The sequence below is a fragment of the Plectrocnemia conspersa genome, unplaced genomic scaffold (assembly GCF_051122295.1).
Source record: "Plectrocnemia conspersa isolate PC_06_02 unplaced genomic scaffold, ASM5112229v1 ptg000013l, whole genome shotgun sequence".
Taxonomy (NCBI): Eukaryota; Metazoa; Arthropoda; class Insecta; order Trichoptera; family Polycentropodidae; genus Plectrocnemia; species Plectrocnemia conspersa.
Genome location: NW_028277177.1, coordinates 29,155,799 through 29,183,690, shown reverse-complemented (window position 1 = coordinate 29,183,690; position 27,892 = coordinate 29,155,799). Strand labels below are relative to the sequence as shown.

Below are 27,892 nucleotides of genomic sequence, written 5' to 3'. Positions count from 1 at the left end.
CGATGCAAAAAATGTCATAATTTAATTTAAACTAAACAATGGAAAATTGCTTTAAAATAATCTATTTAGAATGTTTAAATTCAGATAAACTATGTTGCTTCAAACAAATACATAAAAACACAAATATGTTTTCGGTGACAGCTATGAGGAGCTGGAAAAAATATATGAGGTAGTGTTTATCTATTTTATTTCTAGGCCTTTTTAAAAAAAATACTTAATGGTATAATTATTATTTATATATTTATCATCATGACGCATTGGAGAAACCTGTCAAGTCATGATGATTAAATTTGTAATAAAAAATAAATATATACATATCTATTTAATAATAAAAAAAATATATTGTAAATCTTCTACTGCAACGTGACATACGTCAGCCAAATGCGTTACAACTGGGTAAACACAACCAACAACTAATAAAGTAAATAGTAAGACAATATATTGAAATCTATTTGATTAATTATAAACATATGCCACTACATAGCTCCCGACATGTATTCGTGAGATAAGGAAAATCTAGGAAAACCTAATCTATGATGATCAGCCTAAATTATAATTATATAATAATAATAATATCTCAAGACACAATAAAAACAACAATAAAAAACACCAGTGCTCATTACTGTGAAATTTGAACCGGGTATTAATTACCTATTTAAACCACTGGTCTATTGTACTAGAGTGAATTAACATTCCAGATAGTTTCACTTTCAACAGCACTTATTTTACAATTTTACTATTCTAATATTTAGATTTCACTTATCTTCCTAATCCTCCATGGACTTCATTTCAGCTTTTTCCAGGGGAGCGTTTTTCTAATATTTCAATTTTATTAAGTCATAGTATTTCATTAAATGACATACATTTTTCTAGCCAAATTCATTCCCTTTTTGGAATCCACATCAAAAGCAATAAAATCGTGCCGTCGCAGTAAAGATTTTTAATAACAATATTACGACTCACAATAAGTGAGAATAGCACACAAAACTGAATTTTGAACAATATGAAAGTGTAAAAAACAATTATCCCTTCTCAGAAGTCAAAAATCCAAGTCAAAAGCAATAAAATCGTGTTGGCGCCGTCGCAGTGAGTGTTCCCACTGCGACGGCGCCGACACAACTTCATTGCTTTTGACGTGAATTTTTGACTTCTGAGAAGTGATAATCGTTTTTGCGCCTTCCTGTTGATCAAAATTTGGTTTGAATAAATTTTGATCTGCCCTCTCATATCAGAAGTCCATAGTAATACGTATATGGTATGGATAATTATCATATTTTAAAACATAGTACAATATCCAAATGCAGACAAACTATAATTCTTCTTTCGTTTATTTTCCCCTGAGAGATGATTAAGTTGGCTCAGTTTACATTTTACACTTTTTCATTAGGTTAGGTTTGGGTTTGAGTAGAAAACAGAAGTTTCGCAACTGTCAAATTGAGTTTCGTACACTTTAGAACAGCAAATAATTTCACTATCGCGTATCAGTTAAATTATATTTTCAGTAGTAGAAATATATAGTATACGTATCTACCGGTGAAAATATATTTGGACTTTTCTAGTGAAAATATAATTTCACTGAAAAATACTCATTCACTGTCACAATTGTATATCGTGTGTAAATACATAATTATAAGTATGTAAATGTATGGAAAAGTTGAATTTATGCAATTTTATTAGCATCTGCCAGATAAATTATATTTGCTCTGGTAAAAATATATATCTACCGGTGAAAATGTATTCCGATTCGATTTTACTGAAGTTATATATTTGAATTAGATCGAGTGTTTTTTCTAAATGACCCGAGAAATTCTAGTTTAGAATCAGGGACGTTATTTTAGTTATCATAACTTGGCCAATTAGTACCTAGTCGTTTTTTTAATATTTTGATTTCATAAAATAACATGCATTTTTCAGGCCAAATTCAAATCCTGATTGCCAAAATCTGATAATTAAGTTTTTGCCGCTTTTACGAAAATTGAAGAATCTGATACATTTTTATAGGACTGTAGAATATTTGCTTCAAAGGCAAAAATATTTTTTCGTAACATATTCTTTTTTATTATGTTATATTAACAACATTAAATCGATATTTAGATACAGTAATCCAAAAAGCTTCGGGAAGTAATAGGTTAATAATCCGTAATTATTTTTGGTCTATGTGATCTTAATAAAGACAAAAAAAAGTTTGCAATGTATTTTATGACGTTTCGTAGTATATTTGTGTGAGAAAGCAAGTAGTCGCTGGGCAATATTTTTGCAATGGTATGTAAAACAATAACAGGTATCGCAGAGATGTATATCTTTCACCAATTTACACATTCTAGTCTGCATTTAGATATTTTTAATATTTTCACAAATTTGTGTTTGAAAATTGGTGAAACTCCCAAATAAAAGGGAAAAGGATTATTGCGTATTCAAATAAAAAGGGTGTTGCAAAGCGAGTTAAGTCATAAGGTAAAAAAGGTAGATTCTACCCGTCCCGTGGATTACCATTAGCGAACGTAACTGGCATAAACTATCTGACCCGTTGGTTAAGTGTTAGTAATTAGTATGGAAATATGTTCCGTTATTATAATAGAGTTCTTGCCATAAATATTAACTGAACTTTAAACAATATGAATATATACATATGTTTTATTTAACGTTTCAATCATCAACTACGGTTTTCTCATCAGTTGTTGTGACACTGAACCGATAACCGTATCAAGAAATCTCATTCGCGTGAACCGAGTCTTATACAGATTATGTGTAGTAATATTTTATATCCATAAAAAACATTTCGAAACGTGATCGATTGGCTACCGGACTCTTATTATTATTGTTTTCGACGTCACGATTTTGAAAGTGCAAATGATTTGCTATAACAATCAACGCTCTGTATAAAAAGATCTACCACTCTTATCGCTTATACATATATTTATTCTTATAAATACTAATAAAACACTTCGACTGCCAACACCGCAATTTATCGCAAGGCCGCGAAGCATGAGCTCGAAAGCGATAAGTTATCAAATCACCAATAAAAAGTTGGGTATAGAATTAATTTATCGCAAATATTGCAACCATGATAACATACATATGTATATAGGTGCGTCAAAAAATTGTAATAGATTGTCAAGAACTGAAAAGCTCTCAGAATAAATCCAGAAATAATATCACACAAATCAGCAGCAACGCAGACATAATAAATACATCAATTTGGACACCCATTTTTTCGTAGTCTTAAAGCTTAGCTTTCGACTGATTTATATGTGGAGTCGTACAGATCGGATCGGCGATATTTTCGCAGACCTTGATTGAGATCTATACCGCCTCCTGCGAGTCAGGTATAAATCGTAAAGATGCATAAAAAACCTTCATTTATCACGCCGATGCCGGTGGCCCATTACCGATGCTAAAACGCATTCGTTATCCGCGAACTCATCTCCACGTATCGGATGATAAAGCAATCTAATCATGGAAATTTCAAATTGATTTGCGCATAACGGATCGCCGGGCAATACACCATAACGAAAGTGGACGTTCACCTCTAATTTTCGATACTTTTGTGGTGGTAATTTTTTTTATTAAATTACATGCATTAGTGGCGCGTAAGAGCGTTAATTATTTAAATTTGCGACGTAACAGCGGCTGTTACATAAACGAAGCTGCGGGAGAGATCTTTCGTTTTTTAGATTAGATAGGATCTTCGGAGACTTTGAGAGCAGCGGCGTCGTGGTTTAATCCACTTTGTCGTAGGAGAGATAGAGAAAGGAAGACAGCCGGCCGGCTGCGCGATTTTAGTAAATAATAAATCACAAAAGAGCGATCCAGGTCGCGGTGGTGTTCTTGTGAGAACACAGAGGGGCCGACCTACAATCGGATCGCGGTCATTGCAGATCTCTCGCTGGGGGCATCTCGGTCAGCGACGGGGCGGGCGACAAAGAAAGCGGCAGCTGAGAGACCACTTTCAGACCCTATTGTGACCCAGCTTCCATTCGGTCCCTTATTGATCTCTATGGTGCGAGCGGAGAGGAGGGCAGGTGTCTTCGGGCACACTTTCAACGAGACCATATGGCATCTCTGCGCGTTGGCCAAAGCACGATTCTTGCTCCAGATACCATCTTTCAAAAAGCTCAAGGCTTCTTAAACAATGGAGCTCCTGACAAAATTTACTAATATTTAAAAACAAAAGCTTAAATGATTGGATGAGTTTCATACCACCAATGAAATGTCATTCTCAATCGAAATTAGCAGTGTTATATTTATTCACATTTTTCAACAAATATTTTCGTGCCACAATATATTTCGTAGTACACGACCCCAATGCCAGCTATTACTGACATTGGGGTCACAGCTTTTAAAAAATCGAAGGGTTGTCATAACAATACAATATTTAATTAATTTTCGCTTTATTAGCAAACTAACATTTTTATACGGAGTAAAATTTATATTTTTTTTTTATAAAATATAAGACAATAATAAATAATCTTTTCACCATTTTTTGCATGTCACACAAGCATCTAACGCGTGAAATATGGTCGAGAAGTATTAATAAAAAGGCGCGAACCGGAGGAACAACCCTACCTAACTACGTTTTAGCCTTTGAGAAACAGAAATAGTTTTAGTCAAGTTCCACGCCAATTTAAATTTGTTATTAAAAATTGGGCGACGTTGAAAATACAGCTAATTTCGCAGCGTAACAGATTATGTAAAAGCCCCGTATGTGGCTCTTGGCATTACGTTCGCGTAGCGACTGAGCCCCGTATGTGGCGCGCAGCATAAAACGGTTTAATAAGAATCTGAATCCCAAGAGTTCAACAAGATCTTCAATATGACTTGTAGGCTATGAAGACGCAGTACTACAGCGATAACAAACACGTATATTTATTTATTAAAATTACGACCATCGTAACCTGACATGTAAACAAAGAGTACGATTTAATAAGAAATTACTTTAAGTGATATGTGCGTTTAAGTAAATACTTTGTTTCATAAAACGGATTGTCTGTGTGTTACAATAATAAAAATGAACATTAAATAAATATATTTATGTTCAATAAAAAATATTAGATTGAGCAACATTTTATTTGTTGTGCACTAAAACGAATGAATTGCGCATTAAGATATTACAAAATGAGCATTAAATTATATTCATACTATTAAAAATATAACTTCACTGTAACAGTTGCGTAACGCCAAATTGGTGTACAAAATCCAAACCTAACCTAACAAAAGTTCTGAAACGAATCTGAAAATCATATTAAATCTTAGTTTAATAGAAAAAATTAGTTCACACTACAAATCAAATATTGTGCAATTTAATATTTTTTTGTTGAAAATAGTTTTTTTAATGCTCATTTTTTAATATCTTATATATATATATGTATTATTACAATTTAATATATGTATGTGTTGCGAAAACCACAACAAGGCTAATGCATAGTTTATTTATTTTAATGCACATATTATTCGTTTCAGGTCAGATTATATATTTTTGGAGGGTCATTTTATTTTATTTTTTTCTCATTTAAATTGTCACTTCGACTTCGACTCCAGAGACCTGGTATTTGCACATGAAATTATCAACAAATTGATGCACCATATAGTAGTTGAACGGCCATTGCCAGTGAAGAGTTGGTAAGTGCTCCAATCCTAGCCTTTATAGGCAAGAACAGAGGACGTGACCGAGAACTATGCAACAACGTCAAAAAATGAATAGTCTCTGCAGAAATTTAACTATATGTTATACATTGCGTGCACCACTGACGTTACCGGTAACAAGGCCCTACGAGTCCAACCCTTCGGGAGGGCACCCAGCTTGTAACGGCCCTATCTCCCGTAGTACTAAAGATGTTATTGGATATATATTAGTTACTTTCCCGAGCGCTCAGGTCGGCCGGTATTCATCAAAGGCGGCAATAAGAACACCCAGTCATCGCAAAAATAGTGATGATTTTTTACATACTTATGCGAATCGATATTTCCATCATTTCTGGAATTACAAAATAAAGACACGTGCCTTATTAACCGAGATGTTTGAGCAAACACTGCAAATAAGCATTTTAAACATTATGCAGAAATTGACACGCTTCAGCATAAATTATGTGTTCATTTTTAATTGAACATTAGTAATATTAACTTTCAAAAATGATACTGGAATAAATCGTCTCCAATTATTTGATTGATACAAGAATACCAAGAAGTTTGGATAATAAAAAAATATGTTTGAGACCTTCGTGTAAATTTAGATGTGTGACAAGTTAAATATGATTGGAGTCATATATTTCACGTTAATTCTGATAACACGATAATTTTTATTTTAAAAGAGGAAAACCCTTTTTGTGACGAATTATTTGCTTTCTAAAGTTACAAATACAATTCTTTGTAAATTAAAAAATCTCGTAATCTTATCTTGTTGAATGTGAATATTTTCAGGCCAATTATTATACTGGCGATGGAAAATTATTCAGCACTTACCACCGTAATGATGAACTAGAATTCTATGTACAATTTAACGCTCCGCATCTGCATAATTATAGAGAACCACTCATTTCTATTAAAACATCAATCGAAGAGTAATTTGCGCTAAATACTAAAACGTTTTTCCTGTTCTTTAGAAAACCTCAATCGATGATGTGATCGACTGCGATGACGCGTAAGCAGGAGAGGTCCATTACGTCTGTCGAATATTTCCAAAGATCGACGACAAAAAAATCAATCTGCTTCGGCGCGAGAAGACGAGCGCAATTACAAGAATGGCTTTTTTATTAGTCGAACGAATTACGAAAGCGTATTAATCAAACGTTAGGTAACTGGAATTTTTCGTTCGATATGGCGGGCTTAACGGTAAAAGCGCACGGTTATGAGAGTTCATCTCGGATATGGTCAACGATCGTCCGCTTCCAAAGCGGGAGGGATTAACTCCCCCGCGCAGAGCATCTCGATGATATGTGCAAATCTTAGGAGAGATGCAATACACAATATAGACTACCTCCGCAAGATGTAAGGTATTGACCCAACTCGACGAATGACGAAACGCGGATTTCCCAATTGTCAGCGATGACCACTTTCCAACGGTCGATGAGTTGCTAAATCGTGGACCTAAAATGCCGGAAGACGCTCCTACAGCGGCATCCTTGAATCAGGACGGGAATGCGACTAAGCAGATCATCATCAGTCTCAATTGACTGCTGTGACATCGCGACGTTTATGGGAATTAAATTGTGCGTAGCAGCTGCTTATATCAGTCAGATACGTTGTGTCCAATGAGAATGCCGGAAAACAATACTAGAAAACAATAAAAATCACAACACACTCGTCCTCGCTTTTAGAGCCAATTAAGAGTCAAAAACACATCTACTAATTAACACGTATCAGGAAACTGCTTTAGAAGGACGTCCAAAAATCACATGAAATATGCGATGATTGCATTTTTTCGTCATAATTATAAAAACAAACGCATAAATTCCGAAGAGCGTTAGCGACGCTTTATAAAGGCATTAAACCATAATCGGCTTGAGGCTAGGAAGTCGACGAACTTCCGTCGCTTTATGTGGGTACGTTTACGTTTTAAGTGCATAAACAATTTTGCTGGCAAATGTGAAAAACTATATTGGATTATAACAACCCACGCGTAAACGCCCATATATCGGACGCGTAGCCTCAAATTTTTTTAAAGGAGGTTCGTGCTGATTTTCAATTTCGTAAAATTATTGACCAATATACAATTTATTATCAAGGCATTGAACTTTCAATAAACGACATTCGCCGTATTCGTGGATGTTTATACAGCGGCGATACACACAGGATTTCCGTACCACCAAAGAACACGGAATACCACTCACTCCGAGAGGTTTATTTATAATTTCGAATAACACTTCAACGTTTCAAGAGTCGGTTATGGGAAATTAATATAGGTAAATAACATTTTAATTATATGGCGTATGAATAGCGATTGACATTGCGCAACACGTGAGGTGCGCTATAATCACACGGAGCGGTATAGGTTTAAAATTCTCACATCATCAGATCTAAACAATTCTTCATTTTAATCGACTTGCCAACAAGAATGGATTACTTTTTCATATTCAAATCAGCAATATAATATAATATTCGCTGCCGACACAGTGTATTTCTATGAAGCATACTGATGAAATATTAACCCTTTACACTCCAAAGGCTTACTTACAAAAGTTAAAATCCATTTACAGTGAATTTGTGAATAATTATTTTTTAGGTAATACAAAATGTGAATATTATAAAATTAGATACTGGTCGATTTTATACCGGCCATCGTCACGTTTCCAAGCATACACTGAAGCAATTGGGTGCACGAGCAAAAGTAATGTTAACACTCGAGTAACGTGTCTTTTCGCCGCTTAAACATGATAACTTTATAATTAAAATAAATAAATAAAAAATCAAAAAATTATCGAAAGTTTTGACTTGTATTATGTAAAAATTATATTATCAGTGATTTTCAATCTGTGGGTAGCAGAAAAAAATAAAACCATAAAATTTGTTTTATTTCTAGTTTAAAAAATATTTATAAAGAACTGAATATTTTGAATCTCAACATAAATAAAATAAAATTTAAAAAATGCTTGTGATTATTTGACCGAAATACATTGATTTTGATTCAACGAAAAATTATGCATTGCGCGTTGGGTTCTCAAGAAAAATGGATATTATAAGATAATTTTTCGGTACAGTCGACTCCCCAAGAACACGGTAAATTGGAGACGTGCTATTTGGGTGTCCGAGCGAGCCGAAGGTTGGATATCTCACCACACGCGCCTAATTAGTATTGCGTAAAAATTTTCTAGTCCCCTAATTACAGAAACCCAAATAAGGGGGTCTACTTTACTTGCCTGTTATTATGATTGTATATTTTGTTGTGTTCATGGGGTGTTCACTGTTCTGACCAACGCTCACTCGCTGCCGCTTGTTGTTTTGTTACATAAATACGTTTCAAAGTGTGAACAGGTTAGATGCGAATCAGCGGGATTGAGTGAGCGTTTGTCAGAACAGTGAATTAATAACTCTCTGCAACGAATCTCCTCAAAAACTATAATTAATAATTGTATATAAATAAATAAATACATATTTTTTTAGAATAAATTTGACCCCAAAAAATTTTAGTACATACTTGTTTATTATCACGGCGCCACGCTCAAATTTGACAGTTGCGAAACTGTTCAAACCCAAACCTATTATAAAAAAATACTATTATTATATTAGTTTAGGTTAGGTTTGGGTTTGAACAGCAAATATACGTTTCGCAACTGTTAAATTTGACCGTATCGCCGTGATAATAAACTAGTATTAAACAAAATCAATGCAATTTGTCAACTAATCCTCAAAACCAGATTTTTATTTTGTTTATATCGAGTTTCAAAATATTCAGTTTCTTCGTAAATATTTTTTTAAACTAGAAATAAAACAAATTTTATGCTTTTAATTTTGATCTTATGCGATCCACAGATTGAAAATCATTATAACATATGTACAAGTCAAAACATTTGTGATTTTTTGGTTTTTAATGCCTTTTAATTAAAACTAATCATATTTTATTGTTATAACTGCGAAACATATATGATCCGTCGGTGAGTCTAGTGTTAAAATGACTTTTATGCATGCGCCAAATGTATTCGTTATACATGCGTAAGCGCGGCAGTGGCCGGTATAAAACCGACCAGTACCTTTATTTAAATGATTTTAGCTATTTGTTTCATTTCTATCAACATCAACTAAAATTGAAGCATAATAATTATCTGTACTGTCGCTTATCGCACTTAATTTCTTCGAAGGAACTATATGTGCTATAATTGAATGGCCAACCATAGAATTGAGGGTTTATGAAATGTGCTCATATTGCTTCGCATTCCGCTGTGACATTACGCAATTATAATTCGACAGAATCTCTTTGCGATACGCAGTTCTCATTACCCATGTTTATATTTGTCTTGTCATCGTCAAAGCTAGAAAAGAGTGGACTTCGAATGTCGTGCTTTTAAAGCACGACAAATCAAATTAGATAACAATGCATTAGGTTAATTGTGCGATGACATTATCAGACTAAGCACTCGACACGATTTTATAACTTGCAGAAAAGTTTTTTTAAAAAACGGATTTTTTTCGCAAAAATAAATTAAACTAAGCCATTTTACCGATGGTGAATTATTGTTGTAGCCATACTTCAATCTCTCAGACTTTCGGTAAGAACTGTTGCTGGAAGTGTTGAGCACATTGTGAGTAACATCAATAGACAATTTAGTAGTAGATAAAATGATTTCGAAAGATTTCCATGGCTTCTCTAGTCAATATTTTTTTACAAATTCCAGATGTTTTTGGTCGTAAAAAAAAAATTTGTCTGTTCTTTAATCGTCAAAACGAAAAAATAACAAAATATCGCTAAACTATTTACATGGGAGTTTAAGGGGTTTACATTAAGTTGTTATAATGATCGCAAAAAATGAAGTACGTTATTGGATGTGACGCAATCATATCTCAATCGAGCCAAAGTGCCGACAATCTTTCAACTCTACCGAAAAACTATCAAGGCGCAAAATCAATACGATCGGCAATGATGACCTAACGTTCGTGTTTGATTCCAGTCAATAATGAAGATCAAACATCTGACCGGCCGATGTTTGCGTCGATAGATAGATAGATACACACACACAATAATAATAGCGCAAACAGGTTTCGCGTCCGCGCGTTTAACACACTTACTGGCACGGTGACATGTCTCGGACCAAAACACTGTTTTTTAGTCTGTGTTTTTGCCAAACAAAGCCGCGGCAACAACGACCGTGCAGCTTTGTTCAATATTTGCCCAAGCGACGCTCGATTTGCATACGGCTTGCGCAAACATTCGACCGAGCGAAGAATCCGAATAATGGAAGGAAAAATTCTCGGGTCCTGGCCGCGGAGACAATGGCGCTAATCGAGAGAATTCGCGATAAGATCGAGGCTGCGTTAGATAGCCGCGTACGATGTTAATTAAGAAACGCGCCGAGAGCATATTATTCCCCCTTTGTTCTGTCAATTGCCCGCCGGAACGACGGCGGCTGTCTTCTTTCGTTTTTACGATTCGAAACTAACTGTCTTCGAGTATCGAGTGTGTGCTTTTCACGCCGATGGAAATAGCGCACGGGGCGGATGTCGTCGGCTTTCGTGGCGACGCTCTGTTCGCTATTATCCGGACCGGAAAAGAGCTAAGGATGCACAATTCAAGTAAAATATCAACACCCGAACACTGGATGAAAAGTTCAAGACGTTCGAACCGATCTCCGTTCCGATAGTAGGTCGTCTCGAATGGTGAAATGCCAACTTAAACGATGAACTTTTTTTTCTGCGCTAGTTGAGTAATAAACAGTGCAACGATTTAATCAAGCCAATCGGTTTAGCGTCACACATCAAACCAATTATGTCCATGCAATCTAGTAACGACTCTCGGCATTAACATATCAAATATGAGATTATTAACCCATTTAGGGAAATTGCACAGCGTCCTTTTTATATAACGACTTTATAACGACGCGACAAATGCTCTCATTGAGGCACGCACTTACTTAAAGCGACATGCAAATGTATGTACTAGTTTTCTAGTTAAAGAACACCCCCTAAACAATTTCAATTTCAAGGGTAAACAATGAGCACGTCATCAGACGAATGGAATACCATAATGAACTTTAGGAAGTGATTCCATTTTAGCAGTTGTCAATAAAATTTAAATAGCCATTTATATCATTTTTATTTTTGCGGATTGTCCTGGGAATATTATTATACAAAATCACACCTACGTATAATATTCCCCTGGCCGTACTTGTTTTCTTATACCTAACTATCCTTAAAATTTAAATTACAGGCGGCCCTCGACTTTCGCACAATTCGCACATTTAAAAAAACAATTTTTTTAATTTTTTTTTTAAAAAACGTTTTGATAGGTGAATCTTTTGCTTCAATCGGACCTTCGTATGTTACAAACAGGTCTACGATATGTTCAATTTTGCAAAATAAAAATATAAATAAAGAATACGTTCAAAATTGTGGAAAATGATAAATAATTCCACAATCTTTAATGATATGTTTCCAAAAAAACACAGCAAAAAAAAAACATGGATGAAATGGAAAATCTTTGTCATCGTAGATCGATGACCAACATCAAAAAGATGTCCCTCTGAGTATTTCAATTATTCAAGCAAAAGCTTAGTTTGCACAAAGATTGGAATGATAGATTAAAAAAATATTTTAACACAATTTTTCAAGCAAGTAACGGTTGGTTTTACAATTTTAAAATGAGGTATTCTTTTCATAATATGAAATTTACTGGAGAATCGGCTGATGCGGATAAAGATGCTGCAAAAGAATTTATTTCCTAATTATCCAAAATTATTGAAGATGGAGAATATTCCTCTAGCCAAATATTTAATGTAGATGAGACAGGTTTATTTTGGAAAAATCTTTAACAATGAAAAATATTAATGAAGCCTTCACGCACCTTGACAAGTTTTTAAATATTATGGAAGATTGTAATGTAAACGGAGAACGCATATCTCAAGTGCGTGGGGCGATCAATAAAAACATAGCATGTTATAAAATACTATATGAAGAAAAGAAAAAGAATAGTGGAAAACATTTAATCCTTGATAACTTTTCAAAGGAAACACCCGCAAACCCCACTTAAACGTGTCTCTTAAACGCCTCTTAAACATCTTATATTTACTTGATAAATAAATATTTTAAAAAACACAATTTCAATTATTTTTACTTTCCTCAACTTTCGTACATTCAATATTCGCACACATTTTCAGGAACCAATTATGTGCGAAAGTCGAGGGCCGCCTGTGCTCTGGTAACATATTATTTTCTAACTTATATATAAATACTAATACATTAATCTTCAATATTTCTTGAATATACGAAAGTTGCATGCATCCCTCCCTGGGGTCAATTATTGCATTTTATTATATTATTATACTACATCAGCTGCGATTGAATTAATTCAGCAAAATTGATGGAACATTTTAAATAAACAATTTCATCAAATTTATTGTACATATGTATATAGCTAATAAAATGTTTGGAAGGAATTTTATGTACACAAAGATCGGATCCCTATCGGCGTTTGTTTTGTGCAGATTTGCATATAAACAAATAATTAGAGATAAATTACTCGATGTCGAATTATTAAACTAATTGAAATAAAATCTTTGCGTCTTGAAACGCAGACCTGTTTTTGAGATAAGCGTTAAACGATAATAAATGGTGGGTCTTTGTAACATTTTGTTTTGCTCAACGAACGAATTCTGCGAATTTCGGTCATAGTAGACACCGTCGATAAACATTATATTTACAAATGTTTTTCGAAGGCGTAAAAATATTTTTTTGTTTGAGAAGAAGCGTCTCATTGTCTCAAACAAAAGACGCAAAAAGGATCATGGATTTCGGAGCGGCAAATTGTTACATTCTAATATTTTTTCAAAATAGTATTAACGAATATTCAATTGAGAGCCCTAGTTTCCAGTCAAGACCTTACATATTACGCTATTCCGACCTTATGGCATGGTAGTCTAAGAATTCATTCGATTGATAACACAGCTTGTTGAAGATCAACGTTTTGATCAGGATAGATCGTGGGAATAAGAACGTACATATATTAAAAAGCTGGTTTTCTGACTGAGGAATGTTTGAAAAAGGCATGTAGATAGATACGAATCTATTTAAACAACTACCAAAATACGTGTGGTTATCAAAGCATGAACAATGCAAATTATGATGGAGAAACATGTGATAGTTGAGGGTTTTCCAAAGAGGAGTATTCCTAGATTACGACCAGGGAGACAAAGGAGACTTCCTGAAACCTTCGGCGACCACGCAGCCGCGACCTTCGCCGACACGGTGGCCACAACCAAGGCGTTCTCGTAACGATTATGTAATTAATTATATCGACGCCCACCCGCCCATCCGCTGGAAAACAATACAGGAGACACGTCGACCAAAGGAAAAGAAACGACGCGACCTGAGAAAATCGCTCCGGACAGAACCGAAGACCATTTACAGAGCGCGTGTCATGTGTTTAAGCTCAAATCCTCAATGTCTCTCATCGATCAAACGGTGCCATCGTGTAAAACAATCTACTTACGGATTGAAAGCGACTCTAGATCGAAGTTTATGGACTTCTAGCATGTCTAGAAACGAACAAGTAGGACTTTGAAAGTTACCATTAACATAATTTAAGCAACTCATGTCATCGAGTAAGGACTGGAGGAAATTGCTCCAAACTTCGTCACGAATATTTACACGAATCAATTACACGTGACTCGTGCAAGATGGCGAAAAGCACGTGCTCCTTGTGCGGTTGGATGCTCCCATGAGGTCAGCTCGAAGCGTCCCAGACGAGGTCACCGACGACACGCGAAACTGTCAAAAAACACCATAGACCCACGCGGCGACGAAAGGACGACGACCGTGGGAAGAAGACACTTTCCTTGGCAATGTCGAATACGTCATCGGAAGCGCCGTAAACATTACATATACTGTAGTACATGGGCGTTTGGATAGTCGTCTTTCAGTTAAAAAGACCCACGAGTGCGATATCTGCGCGTTATCTGCGTTTCAGATAAGAGTACGTAAACATAATAAAGTGGCAAGGAATGCGTTGGTTAAATAGTGGCGATATGAGATGTCTGTGTGCAGAAGTTCAGCCAGTCGCCGGTCTGGTATGGTTAGAAGAAAAACGGCAGCTTCCGAGTTCAGGTTTCATTTCACTCGAACGGGTATATGCCACCGCGATATAAGACCGCATGCCAACGTTCTGGTTCTCTGTGCAATTATCGACTAACGCAATTTTACATAACAGCCATTATCGACTGTGAAAGAGAAGAGAAAAAACGGCGCTTTTAACCTTTGCGGAGACATGGCGAACGTGACGCGAAATCTAAAAAACAACACTGCCTACCAAAATACCGACTTTTGTGACATTTTCTAGTTTAAGCAACGCCTGGGACATATAACTAGCCCACGAAGATTTTTGGAAAGTAAACTGCAAAAAAAAAATTTATGAGATTTCTCAGAAATGCATGGATTGAGTTGAGATCTCAAAAAAAGTACTGGATGGTTTATTTTTAGGCGGAACTCGACATGGAATTCTGGTACACAAAACTACAACAAAGTAAACGTCTAAATATATTTTCTTTAAAATCATTTTTATTAAAAATAATGTTTTCTGAGCGACCTCTTGATTATTGAATAACAAGGTGCAACAAGAATTCTGCTACAAACATAAAACAAATCGATTTACATATATGTATGTAGAATTGCATCATATTTTTTTTCCAATAAAGTTATTTTTGGTAAAGCTAATATAATCTTGTTTCAAAATAACAGCTATACAAAACATCATAATATTTTTACATTGTATAGTAAATTATAACAAAAAATCTGTGTTGATTGCGTTAACACATTACGGTCAGCAATTGTACAAAACTTTGAATGAATATATTTTTATGTTTTTTACATTTTTTTCATCTTACAAAAATAATTATAAATATTTAAATATATAATTTTTCTTACGTTCGAACGATATTTTTGCAAGCTTGAGGTAAATAATTTAGGCAAAAAATAAAGTTTCGCTATCACGCGAAATTGCGTGAATAGACCGCAATGTATTTTTTTATAATTATTACACAATATGGTATTTTTTAAAACCATTTTTGAGGGTCAGAGTTATATCGTCAACGAATTCGAATAACTCTCCGCAACGAATCTACTTAAAAGGAGGATTGTATGAATTGGCAACAAGATTTACCCTATTTAATAAATCAATTATTAAATTTTGAATACTATGACAAACACATAGAAAGCGTACAATAACTAGTTACACATTTCATATATTATTTTGAGTATACTGTAACTAGTGATTTAACAGTGCATACATTGACTAGGTAATGTACGCATTTTCGAAATTCACGGCTAAAAGGGTTAATTATATAAGGTAATGCTTAGTACATTTTGAACTTATTTAAATATAATTGTTGGCTCCGTGTAAAAGTATAAAAAGTAAAAATTGATGTTATTAAAAATTCTGACAGAATTTAAATCAAATTTGGGTCAGAATAAAATCATATCTCGATCAGAATTTTATTAACGGTCATTTTTATTTTGTTCGTGAACAGAATAAACTTAAAACGGTCAGAATAAAAATATAAGACGATCATGGGAATTAAAAAATATTATAACATTTATAAATATAAATATACAATAAATTGTTTATTTTAGAAATATTTTATAAAATATCTCGCTTGCATCTAAGTTGTTGCACAGGTTAGGTCCGAGTGAGTGAACATTGGTCAGAACAGTCAACACCCCGTGAATAACTCTCAACGAATCTATTTAATTGTATGTAGGTGAGAAGGTATTTAAGAAAGTTAGAACGAAGCGGGAATAACGACAGAGCGGCTGAGAGCACGCTTGGATTGACATCTGACAATATTGCGAACTCAACTAAATAAGTTGGCTGAATAAATACTGAATGAAAAAAAAATTCTTACCATTTAATATAAATTCTGACCCGAAAAATGCTTTAATAAAATATGTATATAATTTAAGATAATGCACAAATTAAATTATTTTATTGACAAAAATGTGCAATCCGATTTTGAGAAAAGCTTTTTGATTATAAAAACGCTGTTTTTGAGATAAAATTTGTTTTCAATTTGTGAAAATATTTTTGCACAAATACACTTGAACATGTTATATTGATTATACAATTTTATTCGTTTCAAGTCATATTTATAGTAATGAGCGATGGAATTCGTTAATACGTCTTTTTTTTGAAAAAAAAGATAAAATAGAAAAAACCTTCCACTAATTTGAACAATAAACATTCTGTTACTTAATGGAAATATATGCGCGTATTTGTTTAATAATATAATTATTTATTTATCAACCTGACTATAATATACAAATGTCCTTCAATTAACTTGGTAGTAATTTGAAATGCAAATCATTTACTCAATTTTATGTAGAAAATGTGCAAGTAAATAATTAAGATTTTCAATGACGTATACATAAAAGTGTACTTCGTCTAAAAACATCTGAGAATACAAAGGCACCGAGTGCATTCAACAGACAATCAACAGCTACTAAGTAACTAGTATATAACACTCGACTCCAGGTCTTTCTGCTTGTAATATTCGATAGATAAAATTGTTAAAGTTATACGTATATTGTTTTCATGTGTTAAATTACTACTTTCAAGAAATTTCAAAAGTTGCACTGCACGTATTACATTATTACGTAGATGAAAACCAAAATATAAACAGATGATATGAAAAACGTTGAACGTCAAAAACGATGAGTTAATAGGGAATTGATAGTTGGCTATAAACTCATTTTAAACGACGTTCAAGTTTAAAAAATAAATAAATTTGCGCAATAATGCACAACAAATCGGCTATTATGACCGGATTTTATTTTGTTCTCGTCGTCGTATTCCCACGTAACGGTCGCAAAGCACAACAAACATTTGTATTTGTAACGGACGGTTCGAGGGGTTAAGGTTTTTTAAATCGGATACTTTAAAAGTTTTATGCTTGCGTTTTCACCTGGCGAAAGGGGTCTGCTCGACGAAGTAGACGTCGGAGATGGGCCCGGGGCGGAGCAGCGAGTCGAGGAGGTCGGGCCGCAATCGCAACAGCCCGGCCGAAGCCGACGTCATGTCTGAAGATGCACAACAAACTCACAACACAACGGCCGACGAGAACGACGGATTACCGCGCACAACCGTACAGCGCGAGAGCTGCGACCACTCTACGATCGGCGTGCACGCCCCACCGATCGGCGTGCGCGAACGATTCGATTCCGTCGAAACCGATCTAGCGGCGGCCATCGACTCTAACATCAACAAAAATGTTTTTTCTGCGGTGGGGTTATATCGAACGATTATTTTTAAAATACTATTTATATCTAATCGAACTTTCTCTAAACAAAACGGAACAATACATTATATGAAAAGAAGCAGACTAGATGCTAGAGCACCCTTAACCAATTAATTCAAATTTATATCTTCTTTTTAACAAAAATAATATTAGATTAATTTGCTTACATATTTAATTTTTACAAAAATTATGTTTTACTTCGGAAAAAATAAATGGTTTTAATTAAGCATAGCATCTAAATCTGCCAACAAACAAGGTTCAACAATCAAGGGATGGTAAGCCAAACTATTGACCAATTGCATATTTTCTAGTTTAATTATTGTACACGGACTGCATACTAACTCATTTAAAATAAAAAAAAAACACAAAATCATTGCGAATATAACCGAGATGATTAACATGATTGGTATTGGCGACCGAATATACATAGATTGAGCCGCTGCGGTAGTATTTTTATTGAATATAATTTAAGTTACACGTTAAAATATATTATGACCGATAAACGGTGCACAAGACACGCACCAGCCCTACGAGCCCGCCAAGTTTACGCCATAATAAAACCTAAATAAATATATATAAATAGGCCCTCACAGTACTCTCCCCTACCAATTTATAACTGTGGAATTTAACAAGGAAGAGAGAAGGGGTACTTTGGCGTTGCTGCTATATACACGGTGAGATTGGTGGAGCTGGTTTAGAAAAAAAATTAAACGCTGGAAGCACAAAGGTAACAAAGTCGCGACGTATGGTATGGTGAAAAGCGACGACAGGTGGCGCGCGCGGCGTTGTGGTGGCGCGAGTCCCAACTATCCGATGACAGCTTGGTGCGCGCGGGCTCAACTATCCGATGACAAATGGCGAGCGCGGCGGTGTTTGTCGGTGGGGGCGCAGGCTCACTTTTAGGCCTCTGGAGACACATATAGGGCTCCACGAGGCGCAAGGGTACAGCCTCCAGCGGTGCGTGGCGTACTTCGCTTCTAGCATCGTGGAACCAGTGTAGATACGGGTGGCGCGTAGAGCTCTAAGGGGTGCGATCAGAACGCGCATGTTCGGGAGCGCATTGGGGGCCCAGAGGTGCGTCGGTGTAGCTTCATGGTGCGCGAGCGCAAGGCCCCGGACATGCGTTAGCGGCTCTGAGTCGCGTGGGTACAGCCCTATGGATGCGCGTCGGGTCACACGTGATCCGGCTTGGCTTAATTTGCAGCGGCACATTGGCGGCTTCTCACTGAAGGCCCGTAGCGGCGCTGGAAACTTCCTGGGTCACGTGGTCAGCGCCGGTGGCTGTCAATTGGGATAACTGTTAGAGGGGGTGCAGATCCATCGTTTCGGTGTTCCACCAGATCAAGTCCGAATCCATGAAATCTCTGGCGGCAAATGGTTCTGCAGCGACTCAGATTATGCGGAACTGTGTCGGCCATATTGTATATTGATACCATGTGCTCCCAAGTGAATCACGTCGGTGTTTTTATACAACCATAAATAGAACTGCGTTGTTTATTTTTCGCAATTAAAGCCTCCATAATTAATGCTTGTACCTTATTTTATGAAAATAAAAAAATCGTAAATATATCACCTGTAAAAATATGCACTGTGTTAAGAATATTTTTTCTCCAAATTCACAGTGAAATCTGTTCTAGAAAAGTACTGTTCTTGAACATATTTACTATTTGGTTATTATTAACACTAAGGAAGTATCTACATTCTATTAACTAAATTTTGACGAACTCTATAAAAATAGGGTTAATAAATTTAAAAATAGATAAATACCGTCCTTTTTTATTTACCCTTTATCGGCAGGAAGCCAAAATTTGTCACTTTCCTTTGCATTATTCTACATTCCAAAAATTGCCAGCAAGTACATAGTAAAGTGCGCAATAATATTAAAATTTAATGTAAATTCTTTGTAGGATTGGAGAAATATTATACACAAACTTTTGAGTGGCTATGGTGATATAACCCAATTTGTAGGTTTAATCTACATTTTTTATTAGTAAAATATATTATTTATTTCAAATTTGTTTTTATTATTATACATATATATTTTGGCGGATGGATGGCGACAGGTGGCAATTATACACAGATTGAATCGTTGCAGAAGTATTTTTATTAAAGAGGTTATAATAGTTTACGTGTTTGTTATTGAAATGCAAGTGAACGGTGGATGAGGTACTATCGGCCGTTGTCTTTCCGTCGAGGTCCACCAAAGAACGTGTTGCCCTCCGCCGCCATCACGCCAGTTTCACCAGAGTGATGTCAAGTATTAACCATAATGAATAAACAAATAACTAAATAGATAACCTCCCACAATATTCATTGGAGAATTAGCTCGATTTACCCAAAAATACCGTGGTATTACAAGTAATAATTACGGACTTATACCCAGGGACGTCATTTTAACTTTTCCAGGGGAGGGGCAAAAGTTTATTTAATATTTAGATTTTATTAAGATCTCTAATATTTCATTAAATAACATGCACTTACTGGCGAAAGTGGTGAACCCATAGGTGCTCCTTCGACTTGTTTGTAGAAATCCCCTTTATAAATAAAATATGTGGAGTTGAGATAATGTTTTGTTAACTATCGTTTTGTTAAGGTCGGAAGAACCCTAATGAAGCATGATAACAGAATTATTTTCCAATCCGAAAACAAAATTGGTTCAATGCTTCCAAAGATCATTTAAAAAATGAATCTCAAGGTGTATATAAAATCCCGTGTGCAGATTGCGAAAAAAATTACATTGGACAATCTAAGGCCGGTTTCACACATGACGGATGGATTTGCCCGACACCAGGCCGTCGTCGTGTAGTGGGGGTGGTGTTGTATGGGCAGCGTCGGGCCGGCGTCGGATGGATTCGTCCGGCACGTCTGAAATGGTCAGTACTAGCCCATACAACACCACCCCCACTACACGGCGCCGGCCCGGTCCCGGGCGAATCCATCCGGCACGTGTGAAACCGACCTAATAGACGCATTGCAAACCGAGAAAATGAACATAAAAATTATGTAAAAAATTCAATAGTAATTCTACTCTGGCAGAACAGTTTCATAGAAGACTATACTAGAGATTGTAAATATAATCACGTGTAACGGCTAAAGTTCTAGTGCGTATGTGCGACAAATTCTACTCGCTACGAACAGGGCGCATGCGTATCGACTACGCATGCGCCCTGTTCTCTCGATTTTCTCGCGTTTCATAATTACGTAAATTAAAAAAATGAATAAGTGATAAAAATATTTAATTTTTAGAATCTTATTACAATCCCAAGGCATGCGCTGTATCTAACGCATGTATGGACCGCATGCCACTGATACATATGTATATCAATGGTGTGCCGTCCATATATGCGGTCGATTCAAAACGCCACCAGCATGCACGGTTGATCTACTATAAACACGAGCGAATATAAACACGATCACATGATCGGCTGAGTCACTCGCAATCAACCGTTCATGCTGGTGGCGTTTTGAATCTACCGTATCTATGGATGGCACGCCACTGATATATATATATATATATAGGTATTTTCGGATTGTTCCCGTATAGTTTTTTGTCGTGATATTTCGGCTGGATCACACCAGCCATCGTCGAACAAATTTGCTGCGTCGATTTTTGTTTTCTATTCCTTTTGTCTGAACGTAGCACATCGGTGGCGGTCTTGTTCGTGGTTATATTTTTCCGAACGTGGCGCATTGAGATGGTCGTGCTGTTCTTCAGACTTTTGGCCTTTGTGTTTGAACGTGGCGCGTCGAGATTATTTTCGGAGGGGGTTGCTTGGTCTTGGACATGGCACGCCAATGAAGCCATGCTCCTTGTTACGCGTGAATTTGTTTTTTGAGCTGGTCTTCTGGCTGATCTTTCCGTGTCGCATGTGTCTTGTGCTTGTCTTGTATACATCGTTCACTTCCTTAGGGGGGACACCGGTAACTTGCTTCGTCACTTTTCTGTTCCCTAATAGGGGTTTCCAGGCTGGTGTAAGTCGTTGGGCGTCGTCTTGGGTTTAGGTTGTTGGATCGTCTCAATTTGGATGACTTCTCGGATGACACGGTGCCTTTCATTATTTAACTTTGTGTTATTGAAGGCGATTTTGTGTCCCTCCATGAGTGTGTAGTGAGCCAGGGAAGAGTTTGTTTTTGTTTTAGACCGAACCAATGTGTTCGTTTACTTGTGTGGAGGTGCATCTGTTTGTTTTCCCAATGTATGTTTATCGCAGTCATTGCAGGGGATCTCGTACTCATTGTTCTTCTAACTTGATTCGGTCCTTGACGTTGCTTTTGAGTTAAGAGGTTAGTGTTAGCAATTGATAACCACTTTGATTTACCGTAAAATCAGGCAAAATTATCACTATTAGTATACAAATTGATTTAGTGCTCATTTAGGTAAATGTAATTTTTGGTACATATGTTTGGCCCAATTATATCCATCAATAAGCTTGTATTTTTCTATCAAAACAAGTCAGGACCAACCATCAGCGTACCCTGCATTGTGCATAACTCAAGTCAAATTAAGAACATAGTTCCTTGAAGTTGCCTTTCTATGATATTTAGCAGACTATATTTCTCTTCACGTAAGACTTTTTCAGTGCGTGGAAAAATTCATCGCAATTCCATCGCCACGAGTTGGATATTGAACAACTTTATCATTCAATCCACTTTTATATTTTAAGATAGTAGGCAGCATTTTGATATTTACTCGAAAACCTCTAATGGAAACATTTCGTTCACTAAATTAATTATTCCTTCGACTTCTTTCTCGCTGAGTCTCTCTTCACTTTCTTGTATCATCTGAAACAATATATTCATTAGCATTAACTATATTTTTTGATCGGTAATTTTAAGGAACACACCAATTGTATATCGAGTGGAGATCGGGGAAGATTATTAACTAATATGAGTTTCTCCGATTTTGTCAGTTTGTATGATTTGATGCCATCCATAAATTTTTCTATTCGCTCTTTGCTCTGATTTTTGCTTTCAGTCTCTTGAAGATAACGCAGAGTCTATAAAAATAACTTTAAAATTTAAGTTTAATTAAAAAAAATTGACGTCAGCAAAGAAATTAAAATTACTTCGTAGGTTACGGTGGCTAAGGAGCCTTCCATTTTAAATTTTTTGTTTTCTTTGGAGTCTTTGATCTCTTGCAGAACCAACATAACCTCATAATTGCAGAGCGATGCAGAATTAGCGTTGATTCTGAAAATCAAGTTATAAAACATTTTAATTGTATTTTTATATTTTAGATTTTAAAGGTAAAAGCACTTTTTGAGTTAACTGAATTGAAATATGCTTTTTTTATTAATTTATGTTAGGAAATGGTTGCCAGGCTAACAAAATTTTAAATAAAAACTTTTACCGTTGAACTAATGCCATTTAAAAAAATGATTTGACAACTTCTTTACCATAGTAAAACATAGTTCATACTTTTACATATAGTACATATTTTTTAAATCTTTAAATTTCTGTTTTTCGATGAACAATTTGTAAAGAACATAAAAGACGTATTATTAATATTTCTTTTGTTGAAAACATAAGATATATAAGCTGAAATAGCTCATTATTAGAAAACTTTCAATACCTAATATGTAGGACCTAGCTCGATTTTTTAATTAATCATCACAATATTCATCCGTTGGATTAAGAAAATCTAGGTAAGCCTAATCTGTGATGATCGATTGTAATTATAATTATATAATAATCACTAATTCAAATCTCCCAGACGCGATAAAATTTAAAAACACTAAGGTCCATATGGGATTCAAACCCAAGTCTTTCAGTTCGATAGTCAGTTCCAATTGCAGCTATTAGCCCATCATGGCAATCAAACCAAAATTAATTAATTTTTGTATACATATTTATCTTTTTATAATGCATACTGTCGAGCAATGCATATTTTCGTTTCCAGATAGTTAATTGTAATTTATGTGAAAAATAAATTTGTTCAAATAATTAAAAAAAAAAATTAATATGACTATTGTGTGAATGTACCTTTACCTCAGTTAGCATAACTTTGACCTTGAATAATTATATTATTAAAATCACTGTATTAATAATTATCATGCATTTTTACTGTTTGAAATTGAATCGCCATACACCAAAAATTTTTAGCCATGATGCGTTTAGGCCTGTTATACCAGCAAGCGGTAGTACACATCCTGTACATGTCGGTTGGAGGTAAATGCATCACAACGACCGCTTGGAACCTTTACAAATGCAAGTGCTATTGTATTATATCGATAAATACAGCATGTTGAAATGCGAAATGACAAGTACCAGGTTGTCAAATCGCCAACCCGTTAAACCTCGGTAAACGGTCACACAATGCAAACGTTCTAATAATAAAACGGACATAAAAAAATTCAATTGCACCCCCAAATATTTAAAAATGGCTGTTGCAGCGAAAAGGAGCGAGCAATTAACCTCTCCCAGATACATCAAGCATATAAATTCTCTACTGCCCTCACTTTCAATCAGAACTCACTTGTTAGCACTTCATTAAACCCTTCCTGGTCATGCCTGAGTTCATTCGGAAATTTGTATTTTGTGAATTCTCATCTCAAAAATCTGCAAATTTATTGATAAATTTATCATAGCATTTTTATTGTTTAAAATTAAATTTTTACAAATACTTTTAAATTTTTTACAGCGGCTTCATAGGAAAGAGGGGGCTTGTGCAAAGAGTTTTTGAAGCATTTTTAAAAAAGTATTGTGACCGGGAAGTGGTTAAGAACTTCCACGTTATATCCCTAATTTGGATCACAAGAGACTTCTTCTAAACTCCGACAGACAGGGGAGATGGAGAAAGCAGCTACTTCCCACTTCACGTCGGGTCCAGCTAATCTAGAGTCCAACCCAATCTTCGGAGATGATTGGATTTTTCAGACGCAGATGCGACACAAGGACTTCAAGGGTATATAACAATAATTATACTAGCTGTACATCATTCAAAATTGTTGCACAATAATAATTTATAATTAAAAATTATTAATTGCTGTATTTTTAGCAGAAAAGTGTCTATATTGACAATGCAATTTTTTATTTTGCAGCTTAAAAACAATCAAACAAAATATAGAATTCTATAAAGATTCAGAAAAATGAATAAAAAATTTCAAGTAATCTCAAAATATATTTTTTTTTTGATTTTTTATCGTTTTAAGAATTATTAGAATTGTAAAATATTTACTATTGAGCAATTTCACGAATGCCTTTTGGAGAATTCACAAAAATATGATTAATGAGCAAATGTTTACGATTGTATTTAAGCTTTAATTTTTTTTTAAATATATTTTAGTCATCAATTAAATTTACATTATAATACTCGAAAAATTTCAGTCAACACGATAACATAGCATATAATTATATGGAAGATCAGAATGAATGATAATTATCTTCTCGGATTAGATTTTTTATTTATATTTTTACTTATTTCGTGAATAATTAAAATCAAGCTAGGATGTGCAAGTATGGTATGAACGACACTCTTTATGAGGTAAGCGTGACTCCGAGTACTAATATCAAATATATAATTTTAACAATTTCATTCAAGTTTCGTATTTCATTGATAATTCAAGTGTATGGACATAATTATATACTTTCAATGTAAGAAAAGCATTGGCTGCGACTAATATGTACATATTTACAAATCGAAACATATCAAATTTTGTATGTATATAAATTTAAAAAAAACGAAAGTTAATAAAAAATAATAAATTAATCCTAGAAATTTGTTCAAAATTAAATTTTAGAATAAAATTAAATAAATATTTATATATACTATCTAGTGGAACTAAAACTATACATAGCAAAAGCACGTGGGTGAAATTGTATAACTTTCGTTTTTTTTATGTCAATATGTCATTATTTTTAGGTTAAATTTATATTCATAGTAAGAAACGTAAATGAGAGCAATATTTTTATGAGGTCGAATTTGTCGATAGTTCGACCTTACATTTCCATAACGGCGTTGCAATCGAAAGCGAGCGTGAATAACTTAACCGCCAAAATTCACGGCTGCCAAGGACGAAGCACATGTGTGCGCGTGTTGCCAGCGCGTTAATATACGGACGCGCTCGAAATATTTCACAAGCGTGGGTTTGCGAACGGCATCAAATTACGCACTTACAGACAAAGAAATTTCAAAAGATGTAAAAATATACTGACTGTCCTTAGAAATTATCAAATTTATTTTGAATTGTTGACTTTTTTCGCAATGTACTATTTTATTAGTATTCATTGGTGTGTCCAGCGGTATATTTCTTATTTATTTTAATAAAACAATTATTATACTTGTAAAAATATAAAGACAGAGTTTGCCAACCTTTTTAAATTTAAAAAAATCACTGAAATTATCGCGTATTTTAATATTGAAATTAAAACAATTAAGATACTTACATTTAATATTTATCATTTTTAATATCCATGTAGTAATGTCTAAATCTTTAAATGGATTTATTTATTTCATCTACTTGTAGTTGTTCAAGTGCTGACGTTCACATTTAAATAATGTATTGTTAAATCCTATAAACCAGCATACCTTGAATAAAATTTCAGTTTCATAATACACGTTTAAAGCAAGCCGCGTTATTTTATTGATTTTTAAAAAAAAGTTGTAAAATTAAGTAATCTGTATAGTTAATGACTAAAGTAACCAAAATGATCAATTTGCACGGCTTAGTGACACTTTTCTCTTTAAGCACAAAGATGGTTTCATGAAACATATTTATGAAAATATACAAGCCTGCCCAAGTATACCTCAAAACTTAAAAAAAATACAGTTATTAGTGATAGAATATTACACGTATTCAATGCGTTATAAAGATTTTTTCAAGTAAAATATTTATAATTATTTTTCAAGTAAAAATGCAATTTTTAGAAAAATGTTCATAAAGAACGTGTTTAATATTAAAATACTTTAAAATAACTCCATAATGTTTTTTTATAGTTCATCATATAGCGTTATATTAGATGAATTTCGCAAAAAAATACTTGTATTCCACCGCTCAGATTTAAAAAAGAAAAACTTGAATTGGGCTATGATTTTTTGTTGTATTACATATATTCTTTAGTAATTATTTTTAATTTATGACAAAAAAGGTGAATATATACCAGAACCAGTAAATTCAAAACATTTTCTTCAGGTGGTATTTTTGATATACATATATCACATAAAACTTTAAGCTGCAAAATAGGCATTTCAAATGTCACTAATTTGTACGTAAACAGTTGTAAGTATGTTATTATATCTTATCAACCGCTATGCGCAGAAAATTTCTTAATTAAAATAAAACTGCAATAACTTAACTTAATACGTTGTCAGATTTATTGATTTTATGGAAATTTTTGTTATTAATTGTGTGATAATAAATATCTAAAATAAAAATATAAAAATATTATGAAAAGTGATTAATAACTAAATTTCACGAGGAAAGCAGTGCGTACACCGGTGAGCTTATTGCGGTCTACAAGTTAAAAAGCAACATACGGGTGCGGCAATATCGATAAACAAAATATCGAGAAGCGGTTGAAACGAGATTTAATCAAACAATCAAAGCGATAGATTTTACTTATTAGGATTAATCAACCTGAGGAGAAAAATTATGAATAAACACAACAAACTACATTAGTCACATAAGTCATTGCCGTAATACATTATTCAATAATGATTGTTAAATTACATTGGTGATATATGGAGCTAAGGAAAAAAAATACTGATATTCGAAAATTGCTAAAATTTTAAAAATCACAATTTATTATAATAAGTTAGATAGACATACCTACTAGAAGTTTATATTTTAAATCAGTATATTGACATTTTATAACGAAACAAAAGCAATAAGTTCGGAGTATCTGCGCTCTCGTGCTTAGATAATGATATTTTACTGTACATATAAAGTAATTATACAAATCTTGCAAGTCGATGTTTACAATATTTGAGATGCTTAAAAATGAAAATTAAATTATTCGAAACGCTT

General features: G+C 34.3%; 2 protein-coding genes and 2 long non-coding RNA genes across 5 annotated transcripts in view; 2 read left to right on the top strand and 2 right to left on the bottom strand.

Moving 5' to 3' along the window:
• LOC148227786 (serine/threonine-protein kinase 17A-like) overlaps nt 1-17,801 on the bottom strand; it is a 106,180-nt gene extending 88,379 nt beyond the window's left edge. The window contains exon 1 of the mRNA XM_088203072.1: nt 17,595-17,801. Within this exon, the coding sequence (XP_088059198.1) occupies nt 17,595-17,707 (113 nt within the window). The 5' untranslated portion in view covers nt 17,708-17,801. The remainder of the gene's footprint in view (nt 1-17,594) is intronic.
• Nucleotides 11,898-15,514, top strand: LOC148227787 (uncharacterized). 2 transcript variants are annotated; one of them, XR_015812146.1, is made up of 2 exons: nt 11,898-12,819; nt 12,915-15,514. It is a non-coding gene; the product is annotated as an uncharacterized LOC148227787 (long non-coding RNA). The 2 variants fall into 2 exon arrangements; XR_015812147.1 differs by having other exon boundaries at nt 13,784-14,304.
• A 2,211-nt stretch (nt 17,802-20,012) lies between the features above and the next one.
• On the top strand, nt 20,013-25,070 carry LOC148227785 (uncharacterized). The gene is made up of 2 exons (XR_015812044.1): nt 20,013-20,184; nt 24,568-25,070. It is a non-coding gene; the product is annotated as an uncharacterized LOC148227785 (long non-coding RNA).
• Polr3I (RNA polymerase III subunit I) lies at nt 21,147-25,997 on the bottom strand. The gene is made up of 4 exons (XM_088202597.1): nt 25,870-25,997; nt 22,994-23,117; nt 22,772-22,924; nt 21,147-22,709 (listed from the first exon to the last, which is right to left on the bottom strand). The coding sequence occupies exons 1-4, from the start codon at nt 25,875-25,877 to the stop codon at nt 22,614-22,616; spliced, it is 381 nt and encodes a 126-aa protein (XP_088058723.1). The 5' UTR covers nt 25,878-25,997; the 3' UTR covers nt 21,147-22,613.
• Between the last annotated feature and the right edge of the window lie 1,895 nt (nt 25,998-27,892).